Below are 20,244 nucleotides of genomic sequence, written 5' to 3'. Positions count from 1 at the left end.
TTATTTCTAGGAATTCCTAACAAGTAATAAGTATGTCTATTTATGCTGTACTCAAAAATGTTACATAAAATATATTTTCATAGCTATTTCTTAATGAAATATACTGCTAAATGCCTAACAGTATTATTAATAAGATTATATCATTATACAGTAAACAGTGTAACAGTAAAACAAAATACTGTTTGAGGTTATTCATAAAACATAATTTAACTGAGCAAAGCTAAAATATTATCTTTGTCTTTTTTAGGAGTGAAATTATATTATGAATCAAAACATGAACATAGGCTCTTTTCAGAAAATAATGGAAGAGATGCAGGTTTTTAGGACCCAACCAAGACAGCCTTATAAATCAGCTGAAGTTCGCCAACCAGATGGCAATATGTGTAATTCAAATCTTCCATCTCAACATTTCTATCCATATTCATCTAATTATACATGTATGCATATGAATTACAGCAGCGATTTGGAAATCTTTGAAGCAGTAAAAATTCGGGAACTGGAAGAAGTCAAAGCCAGAGCTGCACAAATGGAGAAGACCATGCGCTGGTGGTCAGATTGTACTGCTAACTGGAGGGAGAAATGGAGCAAAGTTAGAGCAGAAAGAAATAAAGCCCGAGAAGAAGCAAGGCAATTGAGAATAAAATTAGACAACGTTGTAAAAGAAATGAGTATGCTTAAAAAGTTAAATCAAGATTTAGTAAGTGAGAAGGAAAATTTAGAAAATGTAACTACTTGGAAAACAGAATGCAGTTGCTCAGAAATATATCATATAAAACAAGACCTAAACCAGTTAACATTTCCTGAACAAGAACCTGTGAAAGAATTGAGCAAAACCAACAACATTCCTGTGGCAAAGAAGGTAAAGAATGGGGATTTTTGTAGCTCATTAAGAAGAAGGAAATTATGGATGTGTGTAGGAATTGAATTTTTCAAGGATTTTCACCAAAATACCATGTGATTTGGTCATGAGAAACATGGAAGACTATTCATACTTCTCAGCTGTGGCTAAACATAAAAGAGGCAAACTGTTGCCTCCAATAATCTCTTGTTCTATCTTTCATGTTATAAGGTATCAGGTTACCTCTAAATTCTTCACATTTTGTGTACTGTTATGTCCAAAAAAAAATAAATAAATAGTTCTCCTTTCTTGGAATTTCTGAAATGAGGGAAGAGGTGAATCAAATTCCTCTTCAAGGTAGCAAGATTTTTATTTGGTAAGGAGAGTAATTAAAATCTCAAAAGAACAGACTGGTATGAAACAGTACTGTTGGTACCATGCTAAAATGTGATTAGCTTTTAAGCACAATTGGTTAGAGGTTATAAAATTTAAGCATATTTCTGAAGAAAACTGTTCAGTCTTCCTAATGCAAATGTATTTTGTTTTTTAGTCATTTTTCTACCTGTTTTTAATTTTGCTTGCAGTTTACATGCAAAATATGTACCCTCTAAACAGGTATTATAGTGCTTTTGCTTTCTGGATTGGACACAGATTGGTATGTTATGCAAGTAACTAGTCCTTATACAAAACTTGTTAAAGTCCATCACTTGCTTCAATATGATTTTTATTAGAAGTCTAAGAGTTCTTATCTGGAATTTCTCAATATATTATCTGTATGTACAAATTCTGTTTCTGGTTTTAATAGTTCTAGGTTTCTGTCTTCACCATAGTTACAGCCAACTAGTGATAACTGGAACCTATTTGTTTAGGAGTGATACATTAGAAATATCTTGCATACGGAACATCTTGCACATTCACAGAGTGTGAAATGTCACAAAACGACAGTGATTACTCCAACCAGAATGACTTTTTTTGCATTAGAGAACATTCTAATTGTATCCTATGCAAGTATACAAGATGTTACTTATTCCCTTTCCCCCCCTACATGGTTTAAGTGTTTGGAAGAGCCTTGGTAGGCCTTGCAGAAGTTATGTTTAGACTTCTCATTTACGTTTTTCTGAAATGTCATGTTTTTCTTTTTTCTTAGGATGTGGAGATAATCAAAGACTCTTTAAGAAGCAATCAAAATAAAAAAACAACTCTAAAGCATTCTGATTCCTTTCCTTGTGGAATTGCCAGTATTTATTTGGAGGAACCAAAAAAAAGTCTGGACAATATAGCCCAGACATCAGAGAATGGTTTAATACATGTTTCTGTCTTGCATTTGCATTTGGCTGAGTTACAGAAAATCTTACAGAAGGAAAGAGAGTAAGTGCTTGGGGGTTCTCCTTCCTTGGGGAAATCTTTATTTAAAAATAAGTTTTTAAAGACATTTTCTAAAGTAGATATGGTGATGTTTTGCATTTGCAGCTCGTATTATGTTATCCTAGATATTTCTATGCTTTATTAATTGCCTTAAGTAATTCAGAAAAAAAAAAAAGTATTAGTTAGTGGTTTTGAAAATCTATATTTCCCTGTTTTGAAAACATTTCACAGTACTATGTATGTTTTTCTTGTTTTCTTTTTCTTATTTGTCATTTGCATAAGACGCACTCCATGTAGAAGCGTTAAGAATATACAGTTACTCACAAAATCATACTTACCAGTAGTGTGGTACCAATGAAATAATATCTAATGTTTGTTGTACTCAGTTATCGGAGTGCCTTGTGCTTAAGAGGAACTTTTCATAGACTTTGATTTCAAAGTCCACCTACCTCAGGCAGTACCTGCTTACATAGCAGTGATTTTTACGTAATAGTGGACACTGGTGTAACAACTTCCTCCCTAGGTCACCTTGGGCAGTGTTTCCTGCTTACAAAGAGGTTCTGTAAGCAGAATATATGCAACTTGAAAGTATGAAGTAATTATTTTTGGCTATGCACACAATATGTACCTAAGAATAATGTTACTAGGAACATTATTAACATAGTCAACAGTCTCTGAGACGCCCTATGAGTCTTTGTTGGGCAAGCTATCATCTGCCAGCTCACAAAGAATTAGTCTCCACTTCTCACGGGAATGGGATGATTTTGATGAGTTGCCATCTTCAGATTCCCAGATTTTCTCTAAGATTTATACTTCATTTTCATACTTCCCGGATCCTGCAGCTGCTACTAATCACTGTCTAAGTGTTCTTACCCCTCTTTGCATTGTTACTTATCTTGCATAGCTCTAGCTTAAATATTTTCTCACATCTTCCTCACTATTTATCAGTTTTCTCAATAAAAGTAAGCCAAGGACACTGCTGCGCTGCATCAAAAGCAAGCTTGGTTTATAGACAGCTTGAAACCACTAGGCCAAAGGTTATCTTGGCAGCCAGTATGATCTTGCTCATTCTGCACAGGACCATTCAGAATTTTTTTTCCCCACAGTGCTCCAGAATTGCGGCTACATTCTCTCCAAACTCAAACCAGCTCATGGAGTCATGCAGAGCTACTGTTTGGACATGCCTCTACTTACCTTACTAACCTCTCCATAAGCAATTTAGATGGTTCTGCTTCAAGAATATGAAGTTGCAGAGGCAACAAGAAGATAGCTCATTCAAGTGAATTGCTTCGTTGGCATAGCTAACATTGCTTCCAGGCCCTGAGCCAGATTACTCAGCGTTAACTCTCATACTTCTGCACAGGCCTGCAGTGTGCTGCGTAGACATACCCTAGAGACATATCTCATCAAATATACTATGGTTTAATTCCTGTAAATAATTCCTGTGACATACATTTATTTTATTGCTAGTCAAATTTTCTTTTTTCACTATTTCAATATCTTTCTCTTTTCTCATCACCCTGCATCCCTCTAGTTTTGTATTATGTATATAATGTAAAATTTTCATCTCCCAACATAATAGTGCTTCTATGGCTTTACTGTTTTTCATATTTTAGATTTCTTCAGAGTCCTGACTTCCATATTTTATTCCTGCATTGCTGTTTATAGCCAATTGAATATTCAGGGATTATAAACTGTGACAGTATTTCATTAAAAATTATTAGAAATATAATTTAAAAGATTTTATTTGTAATTAAGAATTATTTTTTCTTTCATTTTTAGTTGTGGTCCAAATTCTATTTTGCTATACTATTGCAAAATGATGTACACATGCTACACAAATATTAAATTAAATTATGAAAGCATAAATTATAAATAGATATAAATTACAAATAGGTTTAAAATGTATAAATTATGAGAAGTTCATTCTTATCTTTGGAACTTGGCTAATAGTCTTTACTGTGGACACAGAAATGAGTTTTTAACTGGTCTCAAGGACAAGAACACCTATAGCGCTTGTGCTGCTTCGTATTTCTTACATTATCTACTGAATGGTTGAAAATAATGTAGGTGTTTTGAAGACAGGTAAAAATCAAAATCAAACTTCAGTGTTTCAGTACTGCAATACCTTTCTCCAAGGAACCATCATCATTCATTCTTTGTGAATTACGTATCTTAAATATTTTCCTGAATGTAAGAATAAGCATGCTCAAATAACACTCCAAAGGCAAATCCTTAAAATTTTCACTGTAATGAAGATGAGTCCCTCTGAGCTAAACAATCTGAATTTCCAAATTTTTTAAACAGCTAAGTAACACATTTTAACTTTTTTTTTTTTTTTTTTTTTACTTTTCTATTTCTTTTTACATCTAAAGTAGATCCTGTGGATTTCTGTTCATTACTCTGTGCATACTGTATATATTTTCACATATGTGCATACTTAAAATAATCTTTTACCTGTAGCCAAAAAAAGTGGTACAGTATCTTTTCTCTGAGGATTTTTGCTATCTAACCATATGTTATGCAATCTAGATCACTATTTGAAGTCTATTTCCCAATTTTCTTCAGTTGAGCCCAAAGTTGCATTTAATTTAAAATTTGAATTTTATATGACTGGATTTCTTTATTCTTCTCTGCTATTATTTTTGGTAAATCTCTTAGAATAATTATATGGTGATAGTAGGCAGGTATGTAATTAAAAACAAACAAATAAATAAGCAAACAGAAAATAAACCCCACAAATATACAGTTGGAAAAGGCAGCAAAATACAGCTGAACTTATATAAAGAAATTAAATACAATTTGTCTTTTGTTGTCTTCAAAAAAATGTAATACTGATTTTTAAAACACTTTCAGAATGAACATATTTCTGGAAAAAGAAGTGGAAAGGACAGCAAATGTATTATCTCTTTGGAAACGGAAATATGAAGAACTAAGACAATCTAAGCTAGAAAGTCTGAACCAGGTATGCTAGCAATACATTGTTGTTATGTGGAATAAGAAACAAAACAGAGACTTCAGATTTTCTATGTGTAACTAAGAACAAAATGATTTTTAGGGTTTATGAAAATGATAAACAACTATTTATTTTTTTTATTTATTTAAAAACAACAACAACAACAACAAAAAACTGTATTCACCATCCATTGATCATAGAATAATTCAAGCTGGAAGGATCCTACGGAGGTCTCTGATCCAGAGTTGGATCATCTCTGAGATGCTCAGAGATGGCTGCTCGGGATTATGTTCAGTAAAGTCTTGAAAGTCTCCAAAGATTGGAGGCTGCACAGCCTTTCTGGGCAGCCTGTCCCACTGGTAGACTTTTCTTATGGTGAAGAAGGTTCTGGCTTCTGATGGTATTATCAGAACATCTCATGTTCCAGTATACATGTATGCTTGTTGTGTGTTCTCCCAATTTGCACCACTATGCAAATTGACCTGGCTTCATGTCTTTGATAATCCCTCTGTAAGTAACGGTATTATCAAAGAGAGGAGAGGCACACCGAAGTCCTCTTTTCTCCAGGCTGAACAAACTGTGCTCCCTTGGCCTCTCATCACAGGGCAAGTGCTCCAGTATGTAACTGTCTGTGTGGTCTCCTTCTGAGCATGCTTCAGTTCATCCACATTTTCCTGTGCAAGGAACCCCAAACTGGTTGCGGTATTCTGCATGTGGTCTAACAAGTGCTGAGAGCACTCAGCTAGCCTGTGTTACTGTGGTGATTTTACCTTGCTAGGTGGCTGAGTTCCACCACAACTACTCTCTCACTCACTCTACTCAGAAGAGGAGGGGAAGAAGAAAAGGAAAGAAACAACTCATGGGTTGAAATAAACATGATTTAATTAAATGAAAAATAATTAAGGGAAAATTATTATTTATTAAATAATTTAACTAAAGGGAAAATGGAAAAGGGGAAACAAACAAACAAACAAACAATAACAACTAAAAAGCAAAGGTCATGTGGAAGTGCAGAGGAAAGAAATTGCACCAGCAAGTGATGCTTGACAACGTTCTTGAAGCAGGGCCTCAATGCACGTAGCCATTGTTTGGGAGGAAAGACTTTTTCACGAGAGCCCACCCCTCCCCTTGTCTTCCTTTTTCCACCTTTTATTGCTGAATGTGGCATCATATGTTACGGAATTTCCCTTTGGTTGGTTTAGGTCAGCTGCCCTGGTGATGTTCCTTTCTCACCTCTTGCCCACCCCAAGCCAGCCAGCTTTGGGGATGTTACAGGGAGTCCTGATATGGTGCCAACATTGCTCAGCAGTAGACAAAACACTGGTGTGATACTCTTCTAGCTACAAGTGCAGAGCACAGCTCTGTATGGTCTGCTGCAGAGAAAGTTAGCTCCATCCCAGACAGACCCAGTACAATTGTTACTAATACCACGTAAGGTGCTTTTATCCATCTTTGCTGTCAGGGAACATGGCTAGCTTACATCAAGTTTGCTGCCCACCAGGACACCCAAGGACATTTCCAGAGAAGCTACTCCCCAGTCTTTCCATTCTCTGTCTCTATTGTTGCAAAAGAATCTCCCTTCCCAGGTGCAGAGCCAACTTTAACCTGAACTATGCATTAATATGAGGAGGAAACAGCAATTGGCAGTAGTGGGAGAGTCCCTCCTGTGGAGACAGAAACTCTGTGTCTCACACTTGACATTTTGAGGGTTATGTTGCTTGCTGTGGACTTTGATCCAGGACATGTGGAGAGATTTCCAAGGTTTGTCCAGTCCTTAGACTAGTATTCCTGGCTGCTCATCCACATTGGCACCAGCAGCACTGTGGATGTTATATTGAGAATGAGTATATGGCTCCGGGCTTGACATCTGTGGGGCCAAGGTATTGTCTCTGCTATTCAACAAGCTGGTTAGCATGATGAGGAGAGTTTTGAACAAAGAATGGTGTGGGAAGGAGATCACAAACCATAGTTAAGTGAACAAGTGGTGGTCAAGGGTGGGAAGCTCAGGGTACATACATCTATATAACCAAATATATGTAACAGGGTACATACATCTATATAATCAATTTTCAGCATAGAACTGACATTTTCTTATAAATTTAACATATCAGATTTAGAATAATCTAGGCAAATCAGTTAACTTTATTTTCACATTCTGGGAAAGATCACGAGCAGCTTATTAAATTCCAAGTCCTAATTACGAGGTGGTGCATATGTAAATGAAAGCTCTTTCGTAGATGAGCATCCATAGCAACAAAATAACATCTGTCATATTTGAGTTCCATCAGATTTTAGTTCTTTATTTTCTGTTTGCTCATTAAGTATGATTTTAGCTTGTCATACTTCTGCACAACAGAAGTAAATCCAGATTTAATTAATAGTCTTATTTAAGAATGGTGGTCTTCACGTTTTATGGCACTGTCAGCGGGAATGGAACAACAAGGAGTAAAAGCTTGCTGAGAAAAATTTGGAAATTGATAGCTTCCAGTTTTTATTTATATGCATGTACAAACATACATGCATGTTTCTGATTTTTATCTGGGGAACATGCTGACTTGCTTTAATTGCTAACAGGTGTTATTTTGAGCATTCTATTTGTCTTCTGAGATTTACAAGACATACGTGTTTTTAAATTTCAGGAGAGCATTGGCCTGGATTAATGTGACAAATGTCAATGAAATTATATTTGTTCTTGTTGTATTTTAAGTGAAAATCCTTCCTTTATTGAAATATACACATCCCCAACAAACAAGATTTGTATATGAATTGATATTTGTATGAGAAGTGGATATTGAAGAGCCATCCAAGGTTCTTGACAATGAGTAATTTGGAAGGGAAGTAAAGGAAAGTGCAGATAAACGTGGAATCTGATTCATATACACACATGCAATATTAAATCACAAATTAATTTATAAATTTATAACATTAATCATTGCTTTGGGATTATTTTCATGTCCTTGACCAAGAGTTTTTGGCCTCAGAGTCATGAATAACTTATTCTGTTATGTCCTTTGGTAGATCACCTGACAGCTCCACTGGGAATGTGGAAAAGAATGTTTAGATTTTCAGTGTCAGTGCCACTGCAAATTAAACCATTTTTAACAATAACTCAGCTAGCTTTTTAGAAAACTATGAGATTTTGTGCAATGTTATAAGCTTCATAGCAGCCAAGAATATTAGTACTCCAAATAACTAATTGTATTCTGTTGAAAGATCCACTCATCTGAAAACAAAACAAACTAAATATGGAAAACCACAATGGTCTTGGTAATCATCATCTTCTTCATTTTTTTTTTTTAATAGATCAATTTTGCCTCACTTGGAAACTGTAAATCAGTTCTCAATTTCTTGAGGTTGCTAAAAAGGGTAGTAAAGTGGCAATTTATTTTTACAGTAACTACAAGCATTATCTATAGCTTTATGTGTGATTGTAGCATTGAACTTGGCCTAACTGGCTTCATAAATTAGATAATTTTTATGGATTGACATGAAATTGCATTTAGTGTTGAAATTGCTTGTTTCTTTTTCTGTTGTAAAAATTCTACTCTCCCACTAAATAGTAAAATAAGAAGTTAAGATTTACACTGAGAAGTTTATTCAAATCTTGGTTGATATTTGGCAGCACAGTTTCTTCATTTACAGTCTAGTGTGTGCTTTTTGCAGCACACCATTTTGTCTGCTTCTATACAGACACACAGAGGTCCTCATTCTTTCAGCTTTCTCTGCCTTTCTTTAATTTCAAGTATTCTTTCTTTATAACAGTTTCAAACCAATTTCTAATTCACTACACTTCTTGAGATTACTTCCTTGCTACAAAGGGGGCTTAAAAGTTATCCTGTGTGGCCGGCTAGCTAGAGAAAATTGTCTCAGATTTCTTTAGAGAACTAGTGAATTAACATTTATGTACACCAAATATTTTCTTGGAGAGAAAAGAGTGGAGTGCCTCTTCATTACAATTTCTGTTTATTGCAGGAAAAATGCATTGAGCTACCTGGCTATCTTGCAAATTATTGCGAACTTGTGGCGTAACAATGCTGTCAGTCTCAGAGATGATTAGATACATTTTGGGCTTTTGAAGAGAATCATTTATGTGCTTTTTAAACTATACACAGCCCATGTGATCATATTTTAAAGATTTATGTGTTAATATTTCTTAGCTACTGAAAATGGTTTTTATGTACTGTCTAGTTAAGAGGCTTCAGTTCTACTTCTAGGAAAGTTTACAGCTTTATGGGATGGTAAATTATTTAATATTTTATTTACCTTAGTTTTCACATATGTCTCAATTAACATATTTAGAACTGCAAAAAACTTTCTTTTTCCTAAAAGAAGGAAGCATTTGCTCAGTGTAACTTTATACATACATTATTTTGTTTGCATTAAAATCCTCAGAAAAGCAAAGATCAAGTCTGTGAAACCATTGACCTTAGATATATTTGTTTTTAAATTAATATTTATTTAAAAACTTTTTTTTTTTTTTTTTAATTCTTTAAGAATCTTTAAGTTCTTTGGACAACATACAAATTTTGCAGTCAATGATGTTGCTGACTGAATGTCCATAGTCAGCCCTGGAAATGAGCTATCCAGTTCTATTACATACAAGTTAGCTTATATGTCAATTAACTAACCTTATGATCTGAAAGACACAAAAATTGTAACTAAGTTTGATCTTTGCGCTCCTTGTAAAACAGTGTAAATCCTTGGTGTGCTGTCCAGATGTTTGTAAACACTGAATTATGGTTTGCAAGACTGTTAAACTTTTAGCTTTTAGAATTCTTATTTTATCTTATAACATGAACAATAAAACATTCTTGTGTACACACATTATTAGTGTTCCTCAGCATTTTATAGCTGCCTTTATCATTTCTGAAGGACATCCTTTTCAGGTGGTTTAAAAGTTAAATGAGACGGGATATTTACAAAGCAATTTTGCATTATACTGTGAATAGTGGAAAGCATGCATATACTGCTATGTTCCACTGGTGTGCACTGTATACTTACAAATGCCTCTATAGGAAGTGAATTCTGTGTTGTTTAAAAATATTATCTTCTAGCTGATGTACATAAAATACTCTTACTCTAGACTGTCTAGTGTGTTGGTAATTAATGAGGGAAATTTATAGTTCAGTTTGTGGGATATGAGACAAAAATTACACTAATCAGTACCTAAAGCCTATTGGAACATCAGTATGAAATAGCCTTAGATGAAGGGTATTTCCCTTCATATTTTACCCTTCATAATTCCGAAATAATGTATTATTGTAGGTATGACACAGATAAAATGGAAAGGAACTGTCGTATAAACTGTATTGAAAACAGTAGACCTGTTTCTACAGGCACTTTCCAGCAGACCATTGAGTTATAGAAATTGTTTCATGTACTTGCTTATATAGATCCAAGTGACTAAAGTTGGACATTTTAGGTTCATACTCTGAAAGGAGAGCCATGTGGAGGCAATATTCTATGCCACATTAGTCTTAAGTCTAGACACCACAACAGTTTAAAATTCCTTAAAAACAAAGTTTTAAAAACAGCGCTCCTTGAAACCTCTTAATCTTTTGGTTCCAAAGAGAAAGTAAACTTTAAACTGCTTTAATCTGTCCTTTTCAGTAAATGCTGTTGTTTAAGGACAGAAAGCTCACCCCACCAAAATGTGACAACTTTTGGATTCTGGTGTATAATACCTGCAAATTACTTGCACTGTAAGGAATGTCAGTATAATACTCTAGTATTCATCATGCAGCATTGTCCTGGTTTTAGTTAGAACAGAATTAATTTTCTTCCTAGTAGCTGGTGGAATGCTGTGTTTTGGCTTAGGCTGAGAAGAGTGCTGATAACACCCCGATGTTTTAATTGTTGCAGAGCAGTGCTTATACCAAGCCAAGGACATCTCAGCCTTTTGCTCTGTCCTGCCAACAGGCAGGCTGGGGGTGCAGTAAGAGCTGGGAGGGGACAGACCCAGGACAGGTGACCCAAACTAGCCAAAGGGGTATTCCATACCATCTGACGTCATGCTAAACAATATATAGGGGTGGCTAGCCGGGGGGAGGGGGCCGGACTGCTCGGGGTTAGGCTGGGCATCGGTCAGCGGGTGGTGAGCAATTGCATTGTGCATCACTTGTTTGTACATATTATTATTACTTTCCTATTATCACAATTGTAACATTATTGTTATTATTGTTATTATTATTTTGTTATTATTATTTTCCTGTCTTATTAAACTGTCTTTATCTCAACTCACGGGCTTCACTTTCCATTTCTCTCCCCCGTCCCAGAGAGGGAGGGGGGAGGGTGAGCGAACGGCTGCGTGGTATTTAGCTGCCAGCCGGGTTAAACCACGACAAGCATTGATGCAATCTTCATTTTCCTGAAAATTTAAGGTTATGTTCAATCAGACATTTTTATTAAATATGTTGTTGGTGTGGATTGTTTTGCCTACAGAAAAGTAACAACTACAATTTCTAGTGTTTCACAATATTTAGTATTCTCATAATTTAATACATATTTTTAGAGTTCTACAATTAGATCACCTCAACATCACTTAACAGTTAATCTGAATAGTCAACAATCCTCAGTGTCTGTAAGAAAAATGATCTTCTTTAGTTCCTGACTTAAAATAACTTTGTAGAGTGCTTTGACTGTTCCTGTCAATTTTGATGTATTCTTTGTATGATTCGTTAACAGGTACACTGAAAAATGTACTGTAAACGGAAATAATTTTACTTAGTACTTTCTTTTCCTGTCTATCAGTTAACAGTCTTGTTAGATATCTGATAACTTAGGGCTAATTTATGTTAAGTCGCTGTTCTGATCTGCAACACATTGCACTAATACAGTCTAGGAAATTCATGAAACTGATTATAGTTTGAACTTGCTTTGATTGCTTTTAGTCATACTGACCGCTGTTGATTTACTGTTACCTTGTGACACCTTATTCATCTATAAATTTGGCTTAATATAGCAGTATAAAGTCAGGATGGAAGGTCAGCTTAGAAATCAGTTGAAAACAGAGAAGTGTTATTTCAGTGACCTTTTATACGGCAAATAAAACTTGAAAGAGAGAGATTACCCATTGCATTGTTTACTTTTTTCAGGTGATTTTCTACATGCTTACATTCATCATCTTGTGACAAATCACTGCATTTTTTATTAATGTTTTTCTTCTTCCTTTGCTTATTAGAATGGACCATGGTTTATCCTAATCCATTAATTTATTAACAAGTGGTAATGAATACACAGTGATAGATAACAACAAGCAAAGTGATGTAGGCTATTATAGTCTGGACAACAATTGAACTTGTATGCTGTTTATCTGGAAAAATCCCAAATTTTTAAATTATCTCTGGTAAATTATAGGTAAATTTACATTGTTCTGAGGGTTAAGAGAAATGATTAATGATTTAATCATTCAGCCTTTTTGCAGAGAATAGAAGCTTATTTATGCATACAATACAGCAGGTATATGTATTTCTACTCATGGGCATATAAACTGACATATCTGTTCTTATCTTGATGATTGGAAAGATTTGGATTAGTTAGTCTCAGCTCTCTAAGGGGGTCATTAGTCTATGATCCTTACTTTGGGAAGAAGATTATGTTTGGAGAAGAAAAAAAGAAAAAAAAAAAGCCCCCTTTTCCCTACAGCCCCTTTCAGAAATAGTAACAGTAAACCCACCTCAGATCATAAAAAATCTTAAACTGGGCGATTCGAAAATAAGCACTGGATTTCAAATGTCTTTTAAAAAATGTTCTCAGCATTCTGTTATACCTTCTTTTGAAATGTAAACCAAAATGCCTAATATTGAACCTTTAAATACACTTGGGAATTATTGAACAAATGTTTTGATTTTTTTTTTTTTTCCCATAAAGCTGAGGCAAAATCAGGATCAAAGCTCATGTTGTGCTTCAGATCTTTTGGTTAAGAATGCTCCAAACCAGCTACCCTTTGACATTTAAAATTAAATTAGGAGAAGTGATTGTTATAATCCCTGTACCTAAAACAATCCTTGCTATTTACTTAGTTTTTTAACAGTTTTTTTTTTTTTAAAATCTATTAATTTGTTTAACCTTTGTTCTGTCATAATCCAATCACCTGCAAGAAAATTATGCTACTCCTTTTAAAGCAAGCAAGCAAACAAAAAAACACCTTTTGGTGTTTTTGGTCAAGAGTTCCAGTTTCCCCTCATTCAGTAATGAAACATAACAAAATGTGATTATTTTTAAAAAAGAAATCATTTTCAGATACTTTTCCTAAATCACTTGATTTCTAATATTGGATATTCACTTGTGTATTCCCTGAATTAAAACTTCCACCTCTCTATGCATAGTAGCAAAAGCAACTATGTGCATGTTAGCACATCAGAGTTCTGATCCTCCAAATGACTGATGGATTGTCGTGTTGAGAATTTTAGTTAACATGCATCCTTTATGACTTTCAAGCAATATTCTCCAAGGGATTAGCTGAAATGTAAATCTCTTGATTGAGATTAGAGAACATTTCAAAATCATCTAAATGGCTGCATTTAGATTACTCATTTAGATTAATTCTTGGTTCATTTAGATTATTCTTGGTTGGAACTGTTCTATTATGTTCTATTTTAACTATTATGTTCTGTTTTAAGCAAAAATGAAATGTAGTTTGAGAATTAAGTCATATTAACCCCATCTCAAATATCACTTGCATGTAATAATATAGCAAATAAGAATTTTATGCATGACATTTTAATATGAGTTCATGTTTATTGTTCTTGTCTAATCACTGATAGTTTGCTAAACAGAACAAACAAGTAAAAAAAAACAAATTGACAAAGTTGCATTACAAAAGGTGTTACAGAAAGATACATCCAAAGAAGTTTATATTCAGTCTCTGTTTCTAAATATGGGAAGCACTTGAATCTGATTTTTTTTTTTTTTTTTTTAACATTATTCAAAAAATAATTTTTGTATCAAAGGATACTTAAAGAATGCCTAATATTAGAATTACTGAATTGTGTTGGAAGTGTTTTGTATTCATACAGCTGTGTAAGTGTTGTCTTGAACATGTACTCTTTTCTTCCCATGGGAACCAAGGCTTCAACTTTGACTTCTGCTGTCAGGAATTACTCTGAGAATTCATGTCTTCAGATCTGTATACATGCTGAAGATGGAATAAAAAGTGTTTTACTTTTGAACAATTTAAATCTTTAAAAGTAGCTAGGTTCAGGAAAAAGACGATTCTAACCTACTGTCATAGATAGTTAATCTGGAAAACCTGAAAGACCTTGCAGGCTTCCTGCTGCCTTTGTTTGCTTTTCTTTTTCCTGGGATGGACATTTTCTTGAGCTTGGAGAAGGGGATCATTGAATGTCAACCATTTCTCTTGGATCCTGGGCTCCATGGGATTCTTCCAAGTAGATCCCTGAACAGACCAAAATATATTCTCCTGAGAATATATATAGGTCTCCTGAGACCTAGTGTTTTTGCCCTGCTTCCCCCTTCTCACAATCCAGAACTCCACTATCTCATAATCAGACCAATGATGTCTGCCTTCAGATTTCATATGCATAACCAGGTCTTCCTTTTTTGTAAGTTAGAGATCTAGCAGAACACCATTCCTTTTTGGCTTCTTGATAACCTGTGCCAGGAAGCTGTCACCAATACATTCTAGAAACCTCCTGGATTGCTTGTACCCTGCTGTAATTCAAGTTCCCTATGAAGACCAGGGCCTGTGAATGTGATGCTTCTTCCTTCTGTTTGAAGAAGACCTTATCTACTTTCTGATCCTGATCAAAATTTCTATAGCAGATCCCTGTTACAATAGCATCTATATTGGTCTGCCTGTTAATCTTCACGCATAAACTCTCTGTTGGTTCCTGACCCATCTCAAGACAGAGTTCCATGTATTCCAGTTGCTTTCTCCTGCAAAGGGCAGCACACCCTGGCCTGTCCTTCCTAAAGAGTCTGTATGCATCAGTCACAGCACTCGTTATGTGAGTCTTCCTAAAATGTTTCCATGCCTCTTTGGTCCCAATGAGTTCATAGCCCTTATGAGTTCATAGGCTTCTAATTCCATCTGTTTCTTCCCCATGTTACATGTATTAGTGCAGAAGCATGTCAGAGACTCATCCAAGTGTGCTGATTCCTTATAATCAGTACAATAAATTTCCTCATAAGGCTATTCTGCAGACAATTCCTTCTTTAAATGCTTACAGTTGAAGTGATTCTAATTCAGCCTTATTTTGTTGATTGCTATGTGCCCTCTGTTCCTATTATCCTGGACCCTTGGCTTCCTTGCTCCACCCGGAATTTCATCACTTCTTTGTTCAATCTCCTCCTCTCTTTAAAGCTCTCCTTATCATGTTGGCCAGCTTAGTTAGGTGAACCTTGTCTCTCTGAAGCATCTATTGACCCTCAAAAACGGACTTGTGGTCACAGAATCCAAAATCCTGCTGCTGAAACCAACTGCACAATTACTTACATGTAGGATCCATCCAGTCCTCCTCAGGCCTTCCTTCTCAAGATCGAGGATACTACTACCATGCCATTGCCCTGAGAGCTGTGCAGTTGCACTTGACTATATGTGTATTGACCTTGTCAGAATCATTGATATGTACATAGAAGGGCAACAGGGTGTAATAGTTGGAGGGCCAGTTGAGAATTGGCAGTATCTCCACTAAATCCCTGAGGCAAGCTGCAAACCTTCCTCTGACAATTCAGCTCAGCAAATGGGTGCCCCAGCCCCGACAGTAGGGGGTCTCCTACTGCTATTACAGCTCCCTTCTGTGGATAATGAGAGACTCAGGCTCAGACAGTAGAGATATTCCATTTGACAATACTCCCAGCTTCTAATCAACTGCAAGGGCAGTGAACCTGTTTTGAAACTGCAGGTTATCAGATGGGGCAGAAGCCTGCCTTCTAGTATGAGAAGTCACTAGCTTCCAGCCTTCACCATCATGGGAGTTTCCGTTTTCCAGCTTCTTAGGGACAGATTCTTCCAGCCCCTCCACCTCAGTTGAAGGCTAGGGTCCTTGAAACTTCAGGGTCTCAGAGAAGATCTGGTTCATCTCTTTCTCATCCTCTCTGATGCTGTGCAGTGTGGTAAACTCTTCCCACAACTCCCATGGAAACATAGCCTCTCAATAACTGCGCACTCCCTGCAGTGTATGATACTGTATGCCCCAGTGAGAAGCCCCAGGGACTCCCTACAGCCTGAGACTTGCAGAACTGCATCCTCCTTCTGGAGCTCTGTGTCTGAGAGTATGACAGTAAAGGGACAGTTACTCCAATGGCTCCTTACCTGGCAATAGCAGGTACCCACAAGTTCCTCAGAGGGTTTCCATGATCACTGACAAAGTGCCAAGAAACTCAAGAAGAGCCTAAACAAAGTACTTTCACCTTCAACCTGGAAAATGTACTCACTATGATTATTTCATCTAATCTACTTAAAATTCATCCAATATCAATATTGATGACCAAATTCAGGAATGGTTCTTACTCAAATATTTTATTTTAATGTATGCAAATATATGGCCTGCTCCCTTTTTGACTGCAAATATGTATGTAATCTGAGAGCTCCCCAACGAGGAACGGTGATTAAATATTGAAATATTTATGTTAACAAATATGAGACAAAGCTGTATCAAGAGTGAACACTGAGATGAGGCTGATATTCTATTTTATTCTGCAAGGTGTATGGAGATGGTCATGTTTAGTTTTTATTTTTTATTATTTTTGCTAATTAAATTTGCATTTAGAAGCCATTAATATTCATAATAATCAAGTGTACTTTCTTATATACGCATGGCCTAGGAATCTTTTTTTTCTTTTTTTTTTCTGTAATTTCTCTCAGCTGAAACACACCTTATTGATAGGAAAAAAGACAAGTGTTTTTGTGAACTGGGTATATACAAAATTTGCATCCTGAACAGGTTGCTGAGGGTATAGAAGTTCATTTACAAAACAGAATAAAGTACATGGTTTATTTCACATATTCACTATTAACTTAGCTGATATGGATGTTTGTTATATTGCTTAGCCATAAAAATGAATAAAGCATTTATACACTTGTTCAGTTTAGACTATGTCTGAAGGCCCCTAAATTTCCAAGACAGTTTGCAAATGGTTTAGCATTTGGCTCATAGAATTGTTTTAGTATGTAAGAGGATTTAATTCTTCAGTATTCTTGTCTGGAAAAATTCTTCAAGTAATGGTATGCAATTATTGGAATGCATGTGGGATTGAGAGCACCCTCACCAAGTTTTTGGACAACACCAAGCTGCGTGGTGTGGTGTGGTTGACACACTGGAGGGAAGGAATACCAACCAGAGGGACCTTGACAGGCTTGAGAGGTGGGACCATATGAAACATCTGAAGTTCAATAAGGCTGAGTGCAACATGCTGCACCTGGGTCAGGGCAATCTTAAGCACAAATACAGTCTGGGAGGAGAATATATTGAGAGCAGCTCTGCAGAGAAGGACTGGGGAGTACTGGTGGATGAAAAACAGCATGAGCCAGCAATGTGTGCTTGCAGCCCAGAAAGCCAACCACATTCTGGGCCATACCAAAATAATTATGGAAAGAAAGTCAAGGGAAGTGATTCTTCCCCTTTACTCTGCTCTTGTGAGACCACCTGGAGTACTGCATTCAGCTCTGGAACCCCTATTGTAAGGACATAGACCTGTTGGTGCAAGTCCAGAGGAATGCTACAAAGATGATTGGAGGTTTGGAGCACCTGTCCTATGAAGACAGTCTGAGAGATTTTGGGTTTTTCAACCTGGAGAAGAGACCTTATGGTCTTTCTGCCCTACACACTGACATAACATTTCCCCTTCATGGGTCTCTTAAAGAGATTGTAGGTGTTTTGTAGTAGACTTTTTTTCTGAGCTTATTGCATGTAGATGCAAAATAAAATATATGTGTAGCAAGCCTTTTAGGTAGATTTTTGAATTTTAATTTAATCTGATGTATATAGACTTCAGAAGGAACCCAGATACTTCTCTTCAGTTTTAAATTCTAAATCTGATCATCAATTATGTCATAGTTTACCAGGAATATTTACTATTTTTTTCTGTCAAAACCAAAATTTATCTTGTGGGCCAGTGGGGTTACATAATATTATTTTTTATTATTTACATAATGGTACACAAAACCAGAGGTAATTTGAGATAATAGGGGCCTGAGTGGGAATCTTATAATTGTGTAAATATGAAAATAGACATTTTATGGGAGAAGAGACAGCTAAAAAAGCACAAAATGTATCAGAAAAAAATAAAATAAAATCTTGTACACACACAGAAAAAAGTAATCCAAACTTTCAAGTTTTTTTTTTTTTTTTTGTAAGCCCAAAAGAATGTCTACTTGACAGAATTGTCCTTATAGTTTATGACTAGAAAATATTTAAATCACATGTTTGCATATGCGTCATATAAAAGTCCTTTCTAGTTCCTGGTTTCCTAGATTTTTTTTTCAATAACTTGTTATTTGTATATGAAAATGTGAAACTGGTAGCTGCAGTATTGTACAACTTGTTAGACAATGACAGTTTGTATATTTCACTGGTTTCAATCTTTTTACGAATTGTGATTACAGTGAAGAATGCTGTCATACAGCAAGGAGCTTTCAGTGTTTACCTGGTCATCTTCCCTATTTTTTTTCCACCCCAAAAATATAAATATTTCTCTTGTGTTTAAAATAAGAATAATGGCACTTCATAATTTTACAGTAAAAATGAGCGCATGATTGGTGTTGGTGTACCAATCCCAAGGTAAGGGAGGTAAAAGTAGTTACTCTGAAGTTTTTTCATTATTTTCAGGTAATTTCTGGAAGTAGAATTTTGGCAGTCATTATAGATAATTCTCTCTGATACTCATTGAAGAAAAAACAAAAACAAAAAACAAAACAAAACAAAACAAATATTTTTTTTTCCTTGAGTCCATAATAGATTCCCCTAAATTAAGCAGGATGGTTTTATGCAATTCTTCATGTGAATCTATTGGTTTAAATGGGACTCCATCAGGTATGCTATGATCCACTCAGATGATATTTGAGAGATTAACACAGTAAACATCATCTGAATAATCAGGATTTTATGTTCAGTATGTTAATGTATGTTACTGCAAACTGCATGCATGAAGCATTATGAAGCATTATTAAGCAGCATGAAGGATTATGTAAAATGGACACAATTCCTAGTCTTTTCAATAAAGATATTCATGTTTATTTATTTTAACATAATTCATAGTCCATAACAACTTGTACTTAAAACAAACCAATAAAAACAGTGCCAGAATCAACATGGAAAGAAGGATCTGTGAGGTAAAGGATAATCTCCCTCACCTCACTCCAAGTATTTTCCTTTTCTTGAACTTATTCATACCTCTCTGTTTATTTTTTTCCATGATTTACTCTTTTAGTAAATTAGCCATACACACAAAGCATTTTCTCTATGATCAGATGGAGAAAATGAAAAAAAAAAAAAAAAAAAAGGCCAATAAATCAGCAACTTTTCTCTAATGTCAACATAGTACAACAATACCAGCTTGCAGCAGACTTAAATATTTGAGTAGCACCAGAAGGAAGAAATATTTGATTACTAAACATGCTGGGGCTCAGATATATGTATTGTTATGAATATAAACATTCATTAAAAAGTTAAATTTGTTGCAGGTCTTGGTGTCCTAAAATATTGCCAGACACAATAACATTTATCATTTATCAGTATAGTTTCTGATGGCCTAAATGGTGTTCTTGGAAGACTTGCTCACAATCAGAAATAAAGCAGACTATTTTTTTTTCTATATTGAATATTGAGGTAATTGTCAAATAAAAATGTAACTAACATTTGTCTTCTATTTTCTGTGAAAGGGGTGTTATGAATTCCAGTAGTATTTGATCACTTTTTTTTTAGTTTCCTAAAAAGAATTGTAGAAACAGTCACATATACTGTAAACAATCATTAAAAAACTGCAATTAAAAAAACATCGCACACTGAGTATCTCTGAAGAAAATGTCTGTAAGAGACAAATTCACTAATTTATTCAGTATATTTTATTGTTATTTCAATAGTTTTTTATTTTTATTTTATTTATTTAGGAGAGTACTGTGATC

At 35.2% G+C, this 20,244-nt stretch overlaps 1 protein-coding gene across 1 annotated transcript in view; it reads left to right on the top strand.

Moving 5' to 3' along the window:
* Positions 1 to 262: 262 nt before the first annotated feature.
* Positions 263 to 20,244, top strand: part of CCDC102B (coiled-coil domain containing 102B) — a gene marked incomplete at both ends in the record, with an annotated part of 147,040 nt that continues 127,058 nt past the window's right edge. Inside the window, 3 exons of the mRNA XM_084281223.1 lie at positions 263 to 859; positions 1,986 to 2,206; positions 5,060 to 5,168. Of these exons, the coding sequence (XP_084137349.1) occupies positions 263 to 859; positions 1,986 to 2,206; positions 5,060 to 5,168 (927 nt within the window). The remainder of the gene's footprint in view (positions 860 to 1,985; positions 2,207 to 5,059; positions 5,169 to 20,244) is intronic.

The sequence above is a fragment of the Netta rufina genome (genome assembly GCF_964035555.1).
Source record: "Netta rufina genome assembly, chromosome: 2".
Taxonomy (NCBI): domain Eukaryota; kingdom Metazoa; phylum Chordata; class Aves; order Anseriformes; family Anatidae; genus Netta; species Netta rufina.
The sequence above is the reverse complement of the archived record's forward strand: the minus strand, read 5'-3'. Positions and strand labels throughout refer to the sequence as shown.